Below are 18207 nucleotides of genomic sequence, written 5' to 3'. Positions count from 1 at the left end.
CAGTAAAAAAAGGTAAAAATATTTAACTAACAGAAAAGACCGACTCAAAGTGTTACTTTTGCTCTGACAGGCGTAAAGTACGGTCGGCGACGCAAAACAATAGTTTTGTATTTTGAAAGATCGCTGAAGTCGGTCTTTTCTGTTAGTTACATATTTTTACCTTTTTTTACTGCTGTGTCTGCGAGGCTTAAAAAAAAGGTAAAAATATGTAACTAACAGAAAAGACCGACTTCAGCGATCTTTCAAAATACAAAACTATTGTTTTGCGTCGCCGACCGTACTTTACGCCTGTCAGAGCAAAAGTAACACTTTGAGTCGGTCTTTTCTGTTAGTTAAATATTTTAACCTTTTTTTACTGCTGTGTCTGCGAGGCTAAAACATAACTAAGATTGTTATTCCCGTAAAATACGATGTATAAAAAAGAAAAGAGACGACTATTATTGTGATTGTTCTAGAATCGAGTATAAAGGGGGTATAAATCTATAAAATCCCGCATTGTCTTTCGTGTCGTGACAAGGCATTACGTATCACGTACTAAAAATAAATACGCGAAAGCTAACCGAATCCACATTTGTCCCGAACATTTCCCCGACGACTTTACAACAAGATGATCTGTTCAAAAGAGATAATAGTTTTGGGGCAGCCGGGGGTGGGGCACTTCCTTATAAGAGGCTAACGGGGAGATATGCCGCTGGATGGGGTCGCATTTTCACGACTGGATTGACTATAATGGGGCTGCATTTTCAAAACAGTTACTAGAATGGGGCCGCACATTTCCGGATTTTTGGGGTAAGAGAGTTGTTCATATTTACGGTTGGCAAACGTACCGGGATATTTGTACTGTAGGTGAAAAGTAAAGTGTTCTTCATTCAATTTATTAAAAAAATGGGTCAATTCATTTTTTGATGAGCTATTTAAAGGATTGATAAGGTAGATAAATAAATAGAAACTGTCAGTTGGGATCGCAAAAATTACATATTTGCCCAAGAGTGACTAATACGGGGTCTAGGGGCTCTGAGAGGCCAGCGGCACATACCCAGCAAAAATTACCCCACGTAACCCCCCGGGGGGCACCGCGGTTTCGTTGAAATCATAACAGTTTTCCTGGAAGGCTCCACGGGATCTCAGTCAATCTTAATAACCAAATTTTCTTTTCAACCTAAATCAAAATGATTAGTAAAAAGAATAGTGCCCTTATTTTTTACCCCAATTTTCTTTTTTATAAAAAATACATAAACAGACCAGAATCTTACTTTTCCGTTTAAAAAACATGAAATATTCGGCGGTGTTGCCCAGTTTTCTCATGGCAAGAAAACTTACTTACTTTTTTCGCACGCTCAGGAGGTCAAAGGGATGTGATTTTTCATGAAAAAAATATTCACAAAATTCTCCTTGACTTGTTAAGAAAATAATTAGTTTAATTTTTAATAATTAACTAACAGCTCATTGATTTATTAATTTGGGCGACCAACTTGAAGGCCCGGGCACCCCAGCTAAAAATACTTGGGGAACCCGAAGGGCTCTCTGAAATCTTCCCTAGAGCACAGCCTTGCAGCCCTGTAGTTATTGGAAGTATGATACATTACATGTTATTGTTGAATGTGGAAGTGCATTTTTTGAGGACATTAGTAAAGGAATGCGAATTTTAATGGTGGTAAAATTGATGTAAGTTTTGTTTTGAGAAGCAAAGGAACCCTTATGTGTAACTCATCTTCTAGTGTATTAGTCCTAAACAGAACATCTCCGTCTCTCCTTTACACATCTGTTGCATAAACTACTCAACTTTCCATTGCCATTCAACATAACGGTAATTCTTTCTTACACCAACACATCCCGCGTAAACGCCTTCGGGCTTCTTCTTGTTATGAAAAGCTGTTACTATCGAAAACTGTGCAGCTTGTCGCGTTCATAGTCAAGGATTATGTTACATGTGAATTCACGTGAAACGACCTTTGAACATCAATACAACGCGTGCCCGCTGCCCGATTTAACAACATTTTCTTAAAGCTTCTAGGATAGACATGCTACTTATTACCACTTACAAGTCGACCTCAAGAGTTTCGTAGCGAGCGGAGCGTTCTTTTTAAATAAGCCGTGAAGCCACCGAGCGAGCTACGATTTCGCAAGTAATAAATCCTAGACATTCTTAGCTGTTTGACTGTAAATCAACAGAAACAAGAAACCAACACCAGCAAGTCGCCCGGCTGGGCCACCTAGACAATATTTTCAGTCGTCCGAGGCCAACTCTTGCGCCGTTAGATCTTACTTCTCCTTTGCTGACGCAATATCTTTTTTCTGCTTGTGTAATCCAACCTGACTTGCACGTGATTCGCAGTTGCAGCCAATAAAATTCACACAATTTTTTCGGGACGGGCTCGGGATACGGGAAAGTTAAAAAGCAAGGCAATTTTTGACTACGCTCGCTGGCTGACTACGTCATCCCGCGTGATAAGGTTGGGGGCTAATTGTCCATAATGTGGGGGTTGTCGGGGGGCTAATTGTCTGGGGGGGGGGCGAGTTGTCCGAATACCGAAGGAAGTGAGGGGGGACAGGGGGGGGGGGGTCACTATCTCTCACTTCCCGTACCCCGTTCTCCCGCCTCCCGTACTTTTTTGTCCCTTTGTCTCCCGACTCCCGCCCTTTATTGTGTTTCTCCCGTTATCATGTAAATCACGCTGTTTGACTCCGTATTCTAATAGGGAGGGAGTGCTTTGGCCTTGTACAAAATAAAAAATTGTGTTGTAAATCGAACCACTCCGCACTCTCCAGCGCGATCATTGAAGCGGCATTCCTTCGATATAAGTTTACACCACGCGGCAAAATCTTCAGTGTTTTGTGAACTACAGTCGTACGGAGCGAGCTCCGAGGAAGGTCTTCCATGGACGGATTTTTCCCCACCACATCCAAAAATACCGAGACCTATCAGAATGGTCTTTGACCTGCCTCGTACCCAGACGTCTGTCTTTCGATGAAAATGTCTGCGCAAAGGAAGGCGGGAAGCTGGTCTTTGACGACATTTGACCTGACTCGCTTTGTCGTTCTTACGGAGAATTTCGACAGCTAGCGAAACAGACGAGACACTGATATGACTGACACAGTCGACACACGTGTACGTGCGTCTTATGGGAAGGTTTCCAATTTCATAGGAAGTACGAATTTTCGTTTTTTGACTTTTCTCGCGTATAAAATTTTGCTTTAAGTCTCGGAGGACGTTACATGGAAATCGACGTTGTTGGTTTCGTTTCTTTGACTGGATGTAAGCAGTAACAAAATAACGAAAGCTTGCCTTTTGAATTTCCACTCCCGCTTCCCGCTATCGTAGAGATCCCGTTTCCCGCCACTTCTTCTCCCGTCTCCCGTCTCCCGTACCCCTCCCGCCCCTTCCGGCTCCGGCCCACCTGTTCTCCGGAACAAGGAACTTAGATGCAAAAGTGTGGCGTGTGTTTGAAGCTGAAAACTGTTTAACAGCCAAACTAAAATGTTCTTCCTAAAAATTGGCGTTTTCTTGTACTTGAAATTGTCGCTTTACGAGTTTGTTTTTTCACACCAGAGCCGAAATCACGAGCATTACTCGTTTAAAGAATTGCAGGACGCTGTTAATGGCGATTCCCTGAAGTCAGATGATCTACAGAGGCTATTTGACAAGCTGCATTTCTTGAACTGCACTGCAAGCAAACCGAGTCCGGATTACCGAAGGGTAAGATAAGTATTGTTGGCACAAATGGCCCAAAAAGATGAAAATTTTACACTAAAACTTAAAAGTCTTAAAGTTAACTTAGTACGGTAAAAGTTTCTAGAGAAAAATATATATCTCTGAAAACTAATTACGACGATTTTTAATAAGAAAGAGAAAAATGAAAACGTAAAACTAAGCTCAAATTACGATGAGATTATGGGATTACTGAATTCTTTTAGCCCGTAAGACCGATCGATCTTCGAAGCTACCCTTTCTCAATGTCTTCGACCACGCGGTTTTTCATCATTTGCATTCACTTTCACGCTTTGTTCTTTTAGTGTTTCAGCCCTATAGAATTGCACGATATTCATGGATCCTCACCGTCAAAAGCATTAAATTCCTCGGAGTTTGTAGAGATCAGTCCTTCGATAGTGTACTGCCTTTTGCCAGGGCGTGAAAAGAATTCTGGTCAACAACGTTGCGATTCTCCCAGGAACCACAGCGAACTTTTCGACTCGTTTACGAGGAATTTCAGTCATGGCGAATACGGGATCACTCACGAAGCTCTCGATGAAATTCTCGAGGAAATAAACAAGACGATCGGGGACTTTTTAAGTGAAAAGAAGGTAGGTGAAATTTAAGGATAAAAGCAGTCTTGGGGTTTTAAAAAAAAGGTCCATTGGCTCCCTCTCAATCAATTCGCTTTCAAAATAAACTTTTTATTAAGGTGGCCCGAACCTCTTTGTATGCGTGTTGGTTATATATGTGTGTTTTTTTCAGAGTGAAAGATTCAACCGATTTCTATGATTTTTGGCATACCAAGTAAATAATGATGGAACTTTAAGAAAATGTTATTTGTTTTCTTGTAGGTATAAAAAAAGCTTTGAGATATCGGCATATATTTAAACCACATTTTTACTAACAATGTAAATAGCTTCGAAATCTCTCGACAGATTTTTCCCTAACTTCAGCAAATAAGCATTAGAGCTCTCTACTTTTTCATCACTTGCCATCACATTCGTACGGGAAGTTTACCTTGCTTATATGTTCTATCACTGATATTATCTGAGATTTTATTCCTCTCTTTACTTCTGCCAATTATGTCAACATGACGGTGTCCAAGAAAGCTCTTGCTTCTTTGGACACTGTACACAAATGAACTTAATGTCTTTTAGTTAATTATTATTTGTCAACTTCTTTATTTTCCTACCTACGTATACTTATGTAAATATCTTATATAGTGTGAAATAAAGAATTAAATTGAATTGAATTGAATTGGGAATAAAGATGAAGACAAATTTGACAATCATCTTATTCTTCGCATTATTGCCAACAGCCAACTGCCCGTGCGAATGTGATGGTAAGTCTTAAAAGCGCGAATAAATTACCAAATGCAAGGGTTTCAATGCAGCTGAAAAATGGATGGTTAGAAGTACTGGAGTTAGTAGCCTTATTTCTCTTCCAAACAGGAACCTGCGCCGCTTGACAGTTTTTCGTAGAAGTGATATTTTGCTTTCATTGTTAAGATTTGTTTCCAAAAGAGAGGGACAAATACAAAGTAAGTTTGATGAATAGAAGTTCTTTAATATCACCGTGCACTCGGCTTAAAATTGTTCTTCTTAAATTGCTAACTGTATTTGCCGTAAGTTTCTGATTACTCTGTTTCTTGCAATAAAGCTTAAGGTAGGAATATCCTTTCAGATAGGAGATAGTCTGTTGGCAATCTTCCTCTGTTTGTCCGTCAACTTTCACAAACGTGTTAGCGTAGCATTGTAAGGTTAAATTTGACCAGCATTTTGTGCAGCAAGTTCTACGGTCACGATTGCCTTCAAACTTGCAGATGTAAAACTAGAGAGCTCTGAGTCAAGGCTTATTTGCTGAATCGTGGGATTTTGAAGTTATTTACATTTTTCGTAAAAATGCGGTTTTAAATGTATGCCGATATCTCAACGGTTTTTATACCTACAAGAAAATAAATAACATTTTCTTAAAGTTCTGTTATTGTTTATGATTTAAGGATGCCAAAAATCATAGAAATCGGTTGAATCTTTCATTCTGAAAAGTGCAAATCAAAAACGTAACCAACATGCATATAAATAGGTTCGGGCCACCTTAAGCTTATATTATCCTGTGAGCAAAGGTTTCTTTCTGGCATTGCTTTTAACATTTAAAAAGCCGTTTAACCAACTATGCGACTGACAAGCCACTTAAATGTTAAGATTTAACGATTTATAGATCTCAAGTTTAGCATTTGGTATATTCTGGACTCAGAAAATGAAACCATGTTTTGTGACACTCAGAGCATTTTTCAGCTTCCTCTTTCCTCTTTCCTACTGCTGGTCATTTAGTGTTTTGAAAATCTAAGTTAATTAGTTTAGAAAAAAAATAAATCTTTTTCTTAAGTTTAAGTGCTACTTAAAACATAAAAATGGGAAGTTTCATGTCGTAGCTGTGCAACAACGGGAAGGAAATGTACAATAAAGGTGATGGTCATGCAAAGTTGTCGCTTTATTGCTTTTATGCCATTCTCGTTGCCGTCACCATCGTCGTTGCTTAAGCTCCCTATTAATAGACCTAATATACTGAGCTACATTTTCAGTCAACCTTATGGACACCAAAGGGACAGAGCCAAGTGTGTCTTCATTAGAGATGTGTCTAAGTTTAAGAAAAATGAATATCTAGTTTCAAAGATTGTCTGTAGGCCTTAAGATAGGGAGAGTGGAGCTACAAGTTTGTAAACAAACTGAAGAAAACCTAGATGTAATTCAACAAGTGCTCATTATTTGGGCATTGCCGAAGTAGAGTTTTCGAGATTGCTTGTTTTGATTCAAAGTTGCAATCGGCATGCAATACCAGTAAACATAGACAGGCCAAGCAACGTGAATATTTGCCCTGTGAACGATTCGTACAAGGTATGCAGAAAGCATGTTAGAAAGAAAGTTCTAGTAGGAGGGTACTTGATCCCACTTTTATGTTCTCAAAAACCTTGCAGCAAAGAAACACAATTCCCAACAGTGCATATTCTCAACATATTGAATAAACACTGAGTGAAACAAACTATTAAATGATTTAAATTTTCCCGCTGTAAAATAATGTTGTCCTTGAAGCAAACGGTATGAATGTTTTTCCTCCAGACCAAAGGAACCAGTCATTGCCCTTTTTCATTGTACAGACTATTCATTGCTAGAGGATGAGTTTTTGCTAGGAAAAGATGAACTTATTTATCTTGAGCTTATGGTATTTTTTTATCACATCAAGAAGCTTGGCAATTTTTCAGAAATTTGAAGGTAAAACTGTCAAAAATAATTGGAATTGACGGGCTTGGCTGAGAGCAACAGAGGAGAGCTAATTAGTTCTAGGGGCGAATAGAGTAGACGGAAAAGAAATGCTTACAGTGCGACTACTTGAACTGGGGCACTTAGAGGAAGATTGTCCTGAAATACTATGATTTTTGAAAACAAAAGATTTCCAAGTTTTTTTGCAAACGAACCAATAACATTCATGAATTTTAGGGCTGTTTCCTGAGATGTCAGGTAAGTTTAAATGGTTTTAAAGTTTTCAGCGGTTGCATACTAGGTGAATCTTGAATTTTATTGGCCTGTTTGCAAAATAACTTGAGAATCCTTTGTTTTCAGATATCGTTATGATTGGAGAATCTTCTTCTAAGTGCCCTTGTTTGATTAGTCACACTCTAACTGTTTCATTGTAGGAACCACAAAACAAATGGGGTATTCTCTACACCCTTACATATATTTTTTTATAATACTATAATTTTAACATTGCTATCAGCAGCAAGGAATGAAATATTAGTGCCTACCAAATCACCAAGTCTAATTTTTCACAATCAGCAAACTACTGAATCACAAAGTCTAAATGCTTTCAAAGATCTAACATTCTTCTTTACTTTACCAGTGTTTTTCTGCGGAAGACATTTTTAAAGAGATAGAAGAGAGAGAGGAGGAAGGCCATGATCACAAGGAAGGTGAACACAACCATGAAGAAGAAAAGGTTCTTGATCAACATGATTTTGAGAAAGCCTGTGCCAGCATTATCCTGCACCTAGTTAAAGGATACTGTATCAAGGAAGGTCATGGACACGACAAGACCAAACCTGATCTACCATCAAAAGAATTTTTCATGGAAGAACTTTTTGATGACAAAAAGTACCTTTCTGAAGAAGACTTAGAAAGCATTGCTGAAAGTCTTGGTATTGGAAAGAAATCCTCTCAGTCAATGGCCTCATCTTCAAGTGAAAGCCATGATGGGCATAATCACAGACGCCGAAGGTCTCCTCCAGCTGCTGTGTCATCACAGGAGGAATCAGCTGCATCTCACACCCTTCATCGCCGCACAGTTGATTCTCATGCACACACTAATGGTGGAAGTAGCAGTGTAGGTGTTACTCTAACATCAAGCCCCGTCCTTACCCCTATACAGTGTATTAGCTTATTTACGCTTAGGGTGCATTCCATTGGTATGATCTGGATCAGGATCAGTTATCTGAGATCAGTCAGGTCAACTTTCTGAGTTTAATGTGTTATACACTAAAGGAACTTCCATGCTTACTGAGGCATTTGTATACTTGACTGAATAAAATACTTACTAAGTTCTCACAGTAATTAACCATTAACATTGCTATTTTAAACGACACCCACCTTTATTACTTTAAAAACCAGCAATAGTTCCCAGTTCTTTGAAAAGAAATTGAAACTAGTACACTGTACTTGTATGACCTTTAGATAAATTTTGAGATTGTGCTTTGTCTATTATATCTATATATAACAGCCTTTTTAACTTGCTTTCAGCCTTAGCTTTTGTTAGATTAATTCAATACATGTATTCCTGAACAATGATCAATTACTTGTTTACAAAGAATATTAAAGTTTAATATTGAATGTTTTGTGTATAGTGTTACTCGGTCGATGAGATGCTGACAGTTTTTGACATTGATCACTCCATTGGAGCAGATGATTATGACTTCAAGCAGCTTTGCCCTGCTTTTGTTCAACAAGCCAAGAGCAGAGCTTGCAAACAACAGTCAAACCAACCAAAAACAGATCCAGAAAAGCATATGGGAAAAAGTAAGTGTACACGTGTACACAGGAAGATGAGATTTCAGTGAAGGGCATTGAATGGTTGCAATTAGATGCAAGTGTTGAATTTTGGCTGGAAACCCAGATTTCGCATTAATTATTATAAGTGCTATTTTGACTCATAGTTGAAATATTACAAAGGAAAAAAATAATAATGAGATACTGCAAGTTGGACATCGCAAGTCAGGTTGTGGAAATTGTAGTGTTTCACCAGTATTTTGAAACTGTATTGTTGTCCAGATTATGTTACGTTGACCAACTGTGGTGTTCCGACTTATCTTCTAATATTGGGATTTTGTTCTCTGTTTAATAGTATCTTAAAAATCCAACAAAAATCAATAGGTAAATTCATGATCTTTTTGGTTTTGTTTCTTATCTCCAGTCTGGGGTTATGGCATTGCAGCTGTGACTATAATCAGCCTTACATCTGTAGCTGGCGTGGCAACTATTCCATTTCTAGGAAAGAAGATGTACAAGAAGATCTTGGCAGTGTTGGTAGCTCTTGGTGTCGGAACCCTTGCTGGAGACAGCTTACTTCATCTGTTACCTCATGTAAGCCTTAACGTTCCTGTTTATAAACACTGGTCTGGTCAAATATCTTTTACCTTCAATGTTAGTTGGCACTGTCCGTCTTGTCAAAGGGGCCGAAATTGGCTTCAAGCATTAAAGTGCATAATCTGTGCAGAACAATTTGCATGTTTCAGGTGTGACTGTGTTAACATGAGTCTGCGCAAATGTAGAACCGTACTGTTCAAAAGTTTTTTCCTACTCCTGATCAGATCACAACCTTGCACACTTATAGCCATTAAAAAACTTATGTGGTTCCGTAGGTCCCATGTAGAATGAAAGGCCAGATCTGTGCAAGTTTTTTTCCTTCAAAAATTTGTCCAGACCTGTGTAAACAAGGTTTTGTTGTTATAAAAGCTGCTCTGAAAACCTCTGAATGTTTAAGTTTTTTCCCTTCTAGTTAGCTTTTTGCTTAAACCCTGAAAGTGGTTTCTTGTAATGATAAATTAAATAAGTGATTTTGTGATCAGGCATTTGGTCTCCACCAACATGATGACACTGATGAAGGTGACAGCCATGCTGATCATTCAGAAGAGAAGGGATTCATTTGGATAGCATTGGTGGTGCTGCTTTCCATTTATGGATTTTTCTTGTTTGAAACTTTGATGCATCTGTGTTTGAAGAGCAAATTTGGAGATCATGGTGGCCATAGCCACATTGATGTTGAGGTCAGACTTAATAATAGTACAATTTACTGTTTCAAACCTGAGAACTCTAAAATTACATGAATAACATGATCCTAAGTTTTAATATATCTTTGTAATCAGTGCAACCAAAAGAATATTATTTTTCCTTGGGTACATGTAAGTAATGCTTAATGAAGAGGGTTCATTTCAATGATCATGCCATTGGATAGGCTCGATTACCAGCCGCTGTTCGGGGGCTAGCCATTGGATTACACAGTCAAACTCAAAATCCAAACCACCTTATATGATGCTTAGTGTAGTAAACGGTACCACAGCAAAGTGCTTCTCAGTGCTCAGCTTTTATTTGAACTATCACTTACTCTTTAGTTATTTCATCCTCAGACATCAACCACAATTTTATTCCACATAGTTTAGATACAACAGTAATTACACACTCAGTTGATAATAGACCTGTATAAGAAATCTGAATAAAACTTTCCCACTGCTAATAGCATAAAAAGCTAAATGGGAGCGGGGGAAAGATGAAAACAAAACTTAAGGTGATAAAATAAGAGAAAACTGATCACAGAAAACCGAGATAACAATACAATAAGGTCAAATAAGGAAATTAAATGGAAAAAAATTTACATCCAAAAAATCAAAGATAAATGAATAAATGAAATAAAAATAATTATTGTGCCTTCCAAGGCTAAGATAAATTGCTAAAGTAATTGAGCAAGTGAGAAACTTCAATATAGTCACTGACTCAAGCTCTGAATTAGCGAAGTTCAAAGAAGTATTTGTTGAATTTTGTTTCGGAACTTGGATTTAACTTTAAAGTTGATATTAAAACTACTGAAAAATTAATGCTTTTGCAAACAAGTCCAACATTGTTTCCGTTACATCATTAATGGGCATTCTTTGGAAACCAAGATTACAGGCCATGCACTTTAATCTAATTATACATGTGCAGGTACAGTGTTATTTCGCCATTCGCCACTTTAGAAACGAGGAGACTGGGCCAAATTAGCTTTTGCAAAGACCTCTAGGATCACACTATTCAGCTATTGGCTAGACTGCGAACAAGCTCTTAAGGGCGCTCTGGCGGCAGGGCGGGAAAAGAAAGGAGAGCTTGCAACTATGTCTCTGGAATTTGAAAATCTGCATTGAAAAAGTCGATGGGAAATGTTGAGTGGCGGAGATGACATTAGTAATGATATCATTACCCTTGGCATGTGTTTTTCATCGTTTGTTTACATTCGCGCTCACTTATGCATCATGCTGATTGGTGGAAATCTGACAGCTCAGTCGACAAGGAGTCACAGGGGAATTAGAGGTGGAATTCAAATTCCAGAGACTGAGTTGCAAGCTGTCTTTCCTTTTCCTGCCCCTCAGAGACCTTGCTGGTAGGCTAGCTGTTGGCCAATTTTTCCCCATCCCCAGTAACTATTTCAGAACTTGGCCTAGTCTCCGTCTTGTTTCTAAAGTGACAAATGGCCATTTAGTGATACAGATCACAGATCCCAACATGGTGGCCTGGATGTTTGATTATTTTCAAACACACAACAAAATGCCTAAGTAATTAAGAAAGTGCTGCTTTCCTTTATATTCATTTCTGGTGTCACTTGTTATGGCTTAATGTAAGGTCCATTTTTTGTACAGCTTCCTGGACCTTCAAGTCGGCACATGAGCTTTAAAAATAAAAGGAAATGTTCCAGGCTGGAGCATCATGAAGGAGATCATCCACTTGGTAGAAGTGATGAAAAGCTTCCCATGGAAATTGGTGACATTGTTTTAAGAAACATGGTGAGTGTGACGATATTGCATTGTGTTAGCATCCAACCAGATTTTAGCATTTACATGTGCAAACTCAGGCTTACTTTTGTTACAGTTTGATGTAATGGCCACTCATGAGCTCACTATGTTCTGATATTTAAATGAGTTGAGGTTTAAGAACGTGAGCCAATTCTTTACATGGTGACAGAAGTGGGAAAGAAAAAGTGTAGAAGTGTAGAATAAAAATCATGCATTTATTTAATTGGAAGATATATTAGTAATAAATTTAATAATACATTTTAATTGATCCATCAAGCATGATCAAGGTTCATGATACACCAATCACTAACAACCACACTGAACAAAATGATAGTCCCACTCAATAAATCAACACTACTGTCTGATGAAACCCTGTACTTGATCAAAATGTCACGATCAATATCAAAGTGACTTAAACTGTGAGACAATAAGTAAAAACCCTTTGTAATAAAAGTAATCATAAAGGTTTTACATCTGTACTTCAGCAATAACACTTTTATAAGGTGTTGTTTTGGTTTTTCAAATTCTGTTACTGAAAAAGGGAAAAAGGGAAAAAGTGTTAGAGAAAAAGTTGAATTAAACATAAAAAGTGTGATGCAGTGACATATAAAGAATGTGACACTTTAAATTGACTGAATCTTTTGACTTAATAAAGTACATGTTTAACAGCAATTTTTAATTTAAAATTTCTGTAATATCCAGCTTGATATATATTAGAATATTTTATGTACCATTAAAAAAGATTTATAGCTAAAGTTCTGTCCGTGTTTTTTTTTAAAATGTTACAGTTGTATGCAGGGATATCAACCAATGACATGAAATTTGTATTTTAAGTTTATGTGATAACGTTGGTCTTCTGTCACAAAAGGATGGTTCCATAAAGAATTTTAGTACGTAGCAGCAGCACTACAAGTCCTTCTTGTACATTACATTCCCATTGTGTTTATGAACATGTATCTGGTACAGATACTGGTGATGGTGAATATGAGGTTAATGTTAAGAACAATAATACTGATATTAATTTAAATGTCATTATTGAAAATGTGTCATAAACGTGTAACTGGCATTTAAGCATCAATTACCTGATCATGAAATAATCAAAGATCAACAGAGGTAACCTATAAACATCAGTTTTCTTCAAGTTGTTCATGTTTTATTGGCCAGTTGCTTATCAGTTCTGAACAATTGAACAGATTAATAGTCTAGATCTATCGGTGATATTCAAGTGAATAATTTTCAGCAAGCCATTAATTTCCTTTAGTTTCTACAATACTAGATGTAACACTAAATTGTAGCAAACAAGCAAATTGTCAATAATTATTTGAAATTCATTTATTATACACCAACGAAGAATGATTAAAAAGTGTATCTGTGCAGGAAACAGACATTGTTAATGACTTTGAAACATGTGTATCATGTGAAATTATGTAATGATGAGCCACTTGAACTGCCGATTCTCATAAAAAATTGTTTTGGTAAAGTAACTTTTTCATTCCATAATTTGCAACCCACTACTAATACACCAGACAGACCTGGAGCACCAAGGGACATGTTGTAGTTTTTTATACTTTTTGTTCTTTTTGCATCTGTCTTACAATAACCAGCCTCATATCTCTAGCTCCATATATGAAAGAGCTCAAAGTTTTTTGGAGAAGGCAACATTATTCACAGCAGCAAATCACAAAAAAGTGACCAGAACTGAAAGAGCCATTTTTCTATTTTCTTTGTTTTTATTTAAAATTTCTAAATTCTGAACTTCTGAGTTTGTGATATTCTAAGAAAGCAAATTTCTTAATTTTGAGCAGGATATCAAAGATGGTTTTGAAGATCCCAAAGACAGAGTTCCCCAAGGTCATCAAGATACAACAGATAATCGCATGAGAAGCCTTAAACACAGCTTATCACGCCGCTCCATTTTCAGCGATGAATTAGAAAGAAGCAAGGGATCATTCAAAAGTATTTCCACTGTGGCATGGATGATAATCATTGGAGATACTCTCCATAACATCAGTGATGGATTGGCCATTGGTGCCGCTTTCGCAGAAGGTGGTAGCTCGGGTGTTTCCGGTGGAATCAGTACTTCTATTGCTGTGTTTTGTCACGAGCTGCCTCATGAACTTGGTAAATAATTATCTTGATGATTTTTTAATTTGCATTGTAAGTATCTCTCTGTTGGTTGCAGATGCTGCATGATGCCCCAAATAAGCTCAGCTGGATGAAGTTTAATGAGGGGCAGGCCCAGATTTAAAATGCGGCAGGACCACAAAGGGTCCTTAAAAAACTGGTCTGATAGTGGCTGCCAGTGTTGCGTCTCTACTGACGTCTGAGCTCACAACAAACAAATTATGTATTTAGGAGACGTGTATTGTTGTTACTAATCTGTAACATTATTATTTAAATTTATTTATAAATTGTTTATTTAATATTTATGTTAAAGATACACAGTGTGCAAGGGGAGTAGTTTGGATAGCCTGGGGCTAGTGCACTTGTCCATCAGGCTAGTGAATTCTGTTCTCAACTTGCCTGATGGGCAAGAGAAGATTTTAGGTTCATTCAATTTGTTACAGAAGAACTGTAATCAGTCCTGCCTGTCATAATTTATTTTCAGGCCAGTTGAAATGACTTTTGGGCTATTACATGCTAGCTATAAGTAAACTGACTTTCTCTGCACCCCGATACATCACCTGAATGTTGCATAGGATTATTATAATTATTGAATTAGCCAGAGCTGAAAGCGAAGCTCCCATTTATGCATTTTAAATTTACTTCAGTCAATGGAATTTTAGACCATTGCAAAGAAATCCACAAATCTATGCTTAACTTTAGGGGAGAACCATATAACTGAAAAACATAAACTTTAGTTTTCTATCAATTAGAACCTAACAACTGGTCAGCGGAAAACTTCAAAAGGCACCTGACCTCAATGAGTTGGCACCTGAGCCCGTGATACGGTCATGTGACTCTGGTCAGCGGATACCCTGTTTTGACAGCTGTCAATTGACCATAATATGGATGTCTATTATCAAGTTAAATACAGGTTACAGGCATGTCACATTGGTTTTCCTGTGGCGCGGACGGACGGACGGACGGACGTCCGGTCACGTGATGATCAAAATTTCTTAGAAGGATAGATTACCAAATTTTCTTAGGTATGGGGCTCTGCTCACGCGCGCGTGGAGCTCCGCAGAAAACACCACTGGTTTCACGCGGTTTGGTATTGATCATGACATTAAATAAATTAATAAAGGAAGTACATTTGTGCTGTACCAGTGTTTTAAATTTTTACAGTCTGGAAGTAGTGTTATTATCACAGAATGGTATTAATAAAACTTAATTCAATTTTTTTTTTCTTTTTCCTTGTGTGTCACAGGGGACTTTGCAGTTTTACTGACAGCTGGCATGACAGTCAAGATGGCTTTATTAGCCAACTTGCTTTCTGCCTTGTCTTGTTATATTGGCTTAGCAATTGGTATATACGTTGGTCAAGAAGCTGATGTGCGTTTCTGGATATTTGCTGTGGCTGGTGGAATGTTCCTTTATGTCGCATTGGTGGACATGGTAAGAGTTTTAGGATGAGATCACTTTAATTTATGGAAAGTCTCTGCTTGCTGTCCGTTTCCCAATGGACAATTTAGGATGAAACAATGTTATGGGTAGACTGCCAAACAGTCCGTATTTTCGCGTATTCAAGTACGTGCGAGTAATGGAGAGAGGCTGAAAACGGAGAGCGAGACTGGGGAGAGACGCTAAAAATACGTTTTTCTTTTCTCTCGCATCACACGCCTCACAGATGAGGCTCTTGAGCCACGCTAAACCAATTTTGAGAAAATGAGAAAAAAACGACTGTCTCGCAGTCTACGTTATGGGGTTCCTCAGCTATTAAACTAATTTGTTGTTGGATGAGGTCTCAGTGATATCCGGAATAAGGTTATCGTCCGTGGTTGTCATGGAAGTCACCCAAAAGATCTTTTCGTGACATACCCTGTAGCTGTTCTTAAGCCAGTAAGTAGTTTTCCATTGAAATCCCTTCGTTTTGATGGCGCAACTTGTCAGTGATTCGCAGGTTCACAGCTCATCTTCGGCGATGACATTAATTGATGATTTTTATGTTTTTTTTTTTCTTGAACACAGCTTCCTGACCTGATGCACAGCGAAACTCTTCAAGCAGAACCTGTCGCTACGTTCTTGTTACAGAACTTGGGTTTGGTCCTTGGATTCGCCATTATGTTGATAATTGCGCTCTATGAAGAGGACTTAATGGCAATTAATTTCTAGCACAACTTACATAATATGTAGTGTAGTGTGAGTGAGTGGAGGCACGTTCAAACGAAAAAGGAAGGGAACTAGCAGCAAGATCGCGAAATAATTGGGGAAGATAAGTTGGTTTAATTTTAGTGTTTTAGAAGTAGCCTGTTGGATACCCTGGTCCCACAGGTTTTTCTTGAAGGTTTTCTCCACGTGAAAGAGAACGAGCTGCGCGAAGCGACAAAGACTAGTCGCGAGTAGCAAGTTAAAAATTTCCTCTAAAGCTACTTGCAAACGGACGCAACGACTCCCAGTATTGTTGGGCAGCGAAACGTTTGACTGGTTTCAAACTTCGGGCAACAACTCCTAACCACACGCAACAACAGGACGTATAATATTTTGGAAAAATAAATTCTTTCTCTGGTATAGAGACAGACAAGATTTACCTAAGAACGAACTACGACTAAAGATATGCTTATCGCCCCATCGTTAGTCCAAATCATACCAGCCAATCAAATTGATTTTGGTGTTTGTAAAATTATCAACCAATCAGCGTCCGATGGTCGGCACACTCTGACCCTGTAGTTTCCATGAAAGTGAGATTCAAGTGTAAGGTAACCAGAGGTTTTTCTGTTGCGTGTCGTTTTACAACTTGTTTTCACCTCTCCGAGCGTCTCGTTCTCTATCACGCGGAGAAAAATTTCCAACAAAAATCTCTGGGACCAAGGTACTTGTTGGAATGAATTTGTATAAGATGAAGACGATTTTCCCAACAGTGTACCAGCATATAGACTGATATACATGTACTACGTAAACAAATTTTTCTTTAATAAGAGCTTAGTTTTCTCACTTACATCAGCCGATTTTCTCCTGGAAAGTCACCGGAATTTTTTTTTGTCGATTTTTTGAAAATAACTTCTTTTATATTTATACACTGTATAAACTAGGGACTGATTTTATTTTTGTTTCAATCACCAGATGATGGCTATATTGCGATTTGTATTAGACTGAAAATTTTAATAGTTTAGTTCTGAGAAAATTTTTGTTCTTAAAAGAAGTTAGTAAACTGGCTATTATTTATACAAGAGATGTTTCATTAAGAGATGTTATGAAGAATGTTTTATTCAAGAAACTTAGTTATTTTCTAATTATAAGTAACTGATATCACGGAGTGATTTCATTAATGCCCATGATTGAGTGGCCAAAACGAAACGAAAACAGTAAAATTAGTCGTCATTGCGGGGCGCTAATATGGCCTCGTCATGTGAAATTGCTCGCTTATATTGCTAATACAATTATTAATCATGTTTAAGCGTAAAAAAAAATTTTATTTAGTATTTAATTACGTTTTGAACTTGCATTGTGTTTGATAAAAACAGTGATATTTTCAGAGTGAGAATAAAATTGATTTTTTAATATATAGAAAGCAATGTGTCATCCTCACTTTAACTTCATTTAACTTTGTCCACTTCTCGGCTGGCTTCGCTAGCCGATTTATGCTGTTTCACCCGAGCTTTTCCCCTACTACGAAGCCTGGTTCCAGGCTATAAAACCTCAGTTTGCAGTTGTCTGTGGACGCCAAAGCGAGAAGAAGACTTTATGTTTTCTTGTCGTTTCGACCTTGGGCCGCTCGGCACATCGGTTTGTACCAGTCGCTCGGAGATCATGCAATGTCGCGACTGAAGTAGAATGACTAGTAGAACGTTCAATTTTGCAGGTCAGGCTGAATAGTAATCTATTCCACACCACTCAGATTCACGCTCAGTTTAAACAAGATATGGGAATAATATTGCTCAGCGCCCCCAAGCCATACTGTTCATCTTTTACTTCCATAAGCCCCACAAACATCTAATAACAATCTTATTTCCGTAGGAAATCACCCCAATCATTAAAAAATTCTCCCCAAATCTTTCCCCAAACTACGAAAAAAAAAACATTAATTAAATTAAACGTCCAGCTTATAAATGAATAAATGTTCAGCTCAATTACGTAAGTAATTAGTGCGATTGGGTCCGATTGGGGTCTCTTCCGTGAACGGCCGATGGAAAAACAAATAAACGGAAAACTCTTTAGTTGATCCTATTAACGTCCATCACATAGCTAGAAGCCAGCTTAAACCGAAGCTACAGAGTAGTTTGGCAAAACAGTATGTCGGCGGGTCCACCGAACATGGTTCATGATTTCA

The 18207-nt window shown here is 37.9% G+C and overlaps 1 protein-coding gene across 1 annotated transcript; it reads left to right on the top strand.

Annotated features, from left to right (window-relative positions):
• Positions 1-3470: 3470 nt before the first annotated feature.
• Positions 3471-17439, top strand: LOC140930379 (metal cation symporter ZIP14-like). The gene is made up of 10 exons (XM_073380060.1): positions 3471-3697; positions 4015-4302; positions 7589-8068; positions 8586-8757; positions 9152-9321; positions 9807-10004; positions 11625-11768; positions 13583-13898; positions 15148-15335; positions 15909-17439. The coding sequence occupies exons 1-10, from the start codon at positions 3479-3481 to the stop codon at positions 16050-16052; spliced, it is 2319 nt and encodes a 772-aa protein (XP_073236161.1). The 5' UTR covers positions 3471-3478; the 3' UTR covers positions 16053-17439.
• The last annotated feature ends 768 nt before the right edge of the window (positions 17440-18207 follow it).

The sequence above is a fragment of the Porites lutea genome, chromosome 3 (genome assembly GCF_958299795.1).
Source record: "Porites lutea chromosome 3, jaPorLute2.1, whole genome shotgun sequence".
In the NCBI taxonomy this organism is placed as follows: Eukaryota; Metazoa; Cnidaria; class Anthozoa; order Scleractinia; family Poritidae; genus Porites; species Porites lutea.
The sequence above is the reverse complement of the archived record's forward strand: the minus strand, read 5'-3'. Positions and strand labels throughout refer to the sequence as shown.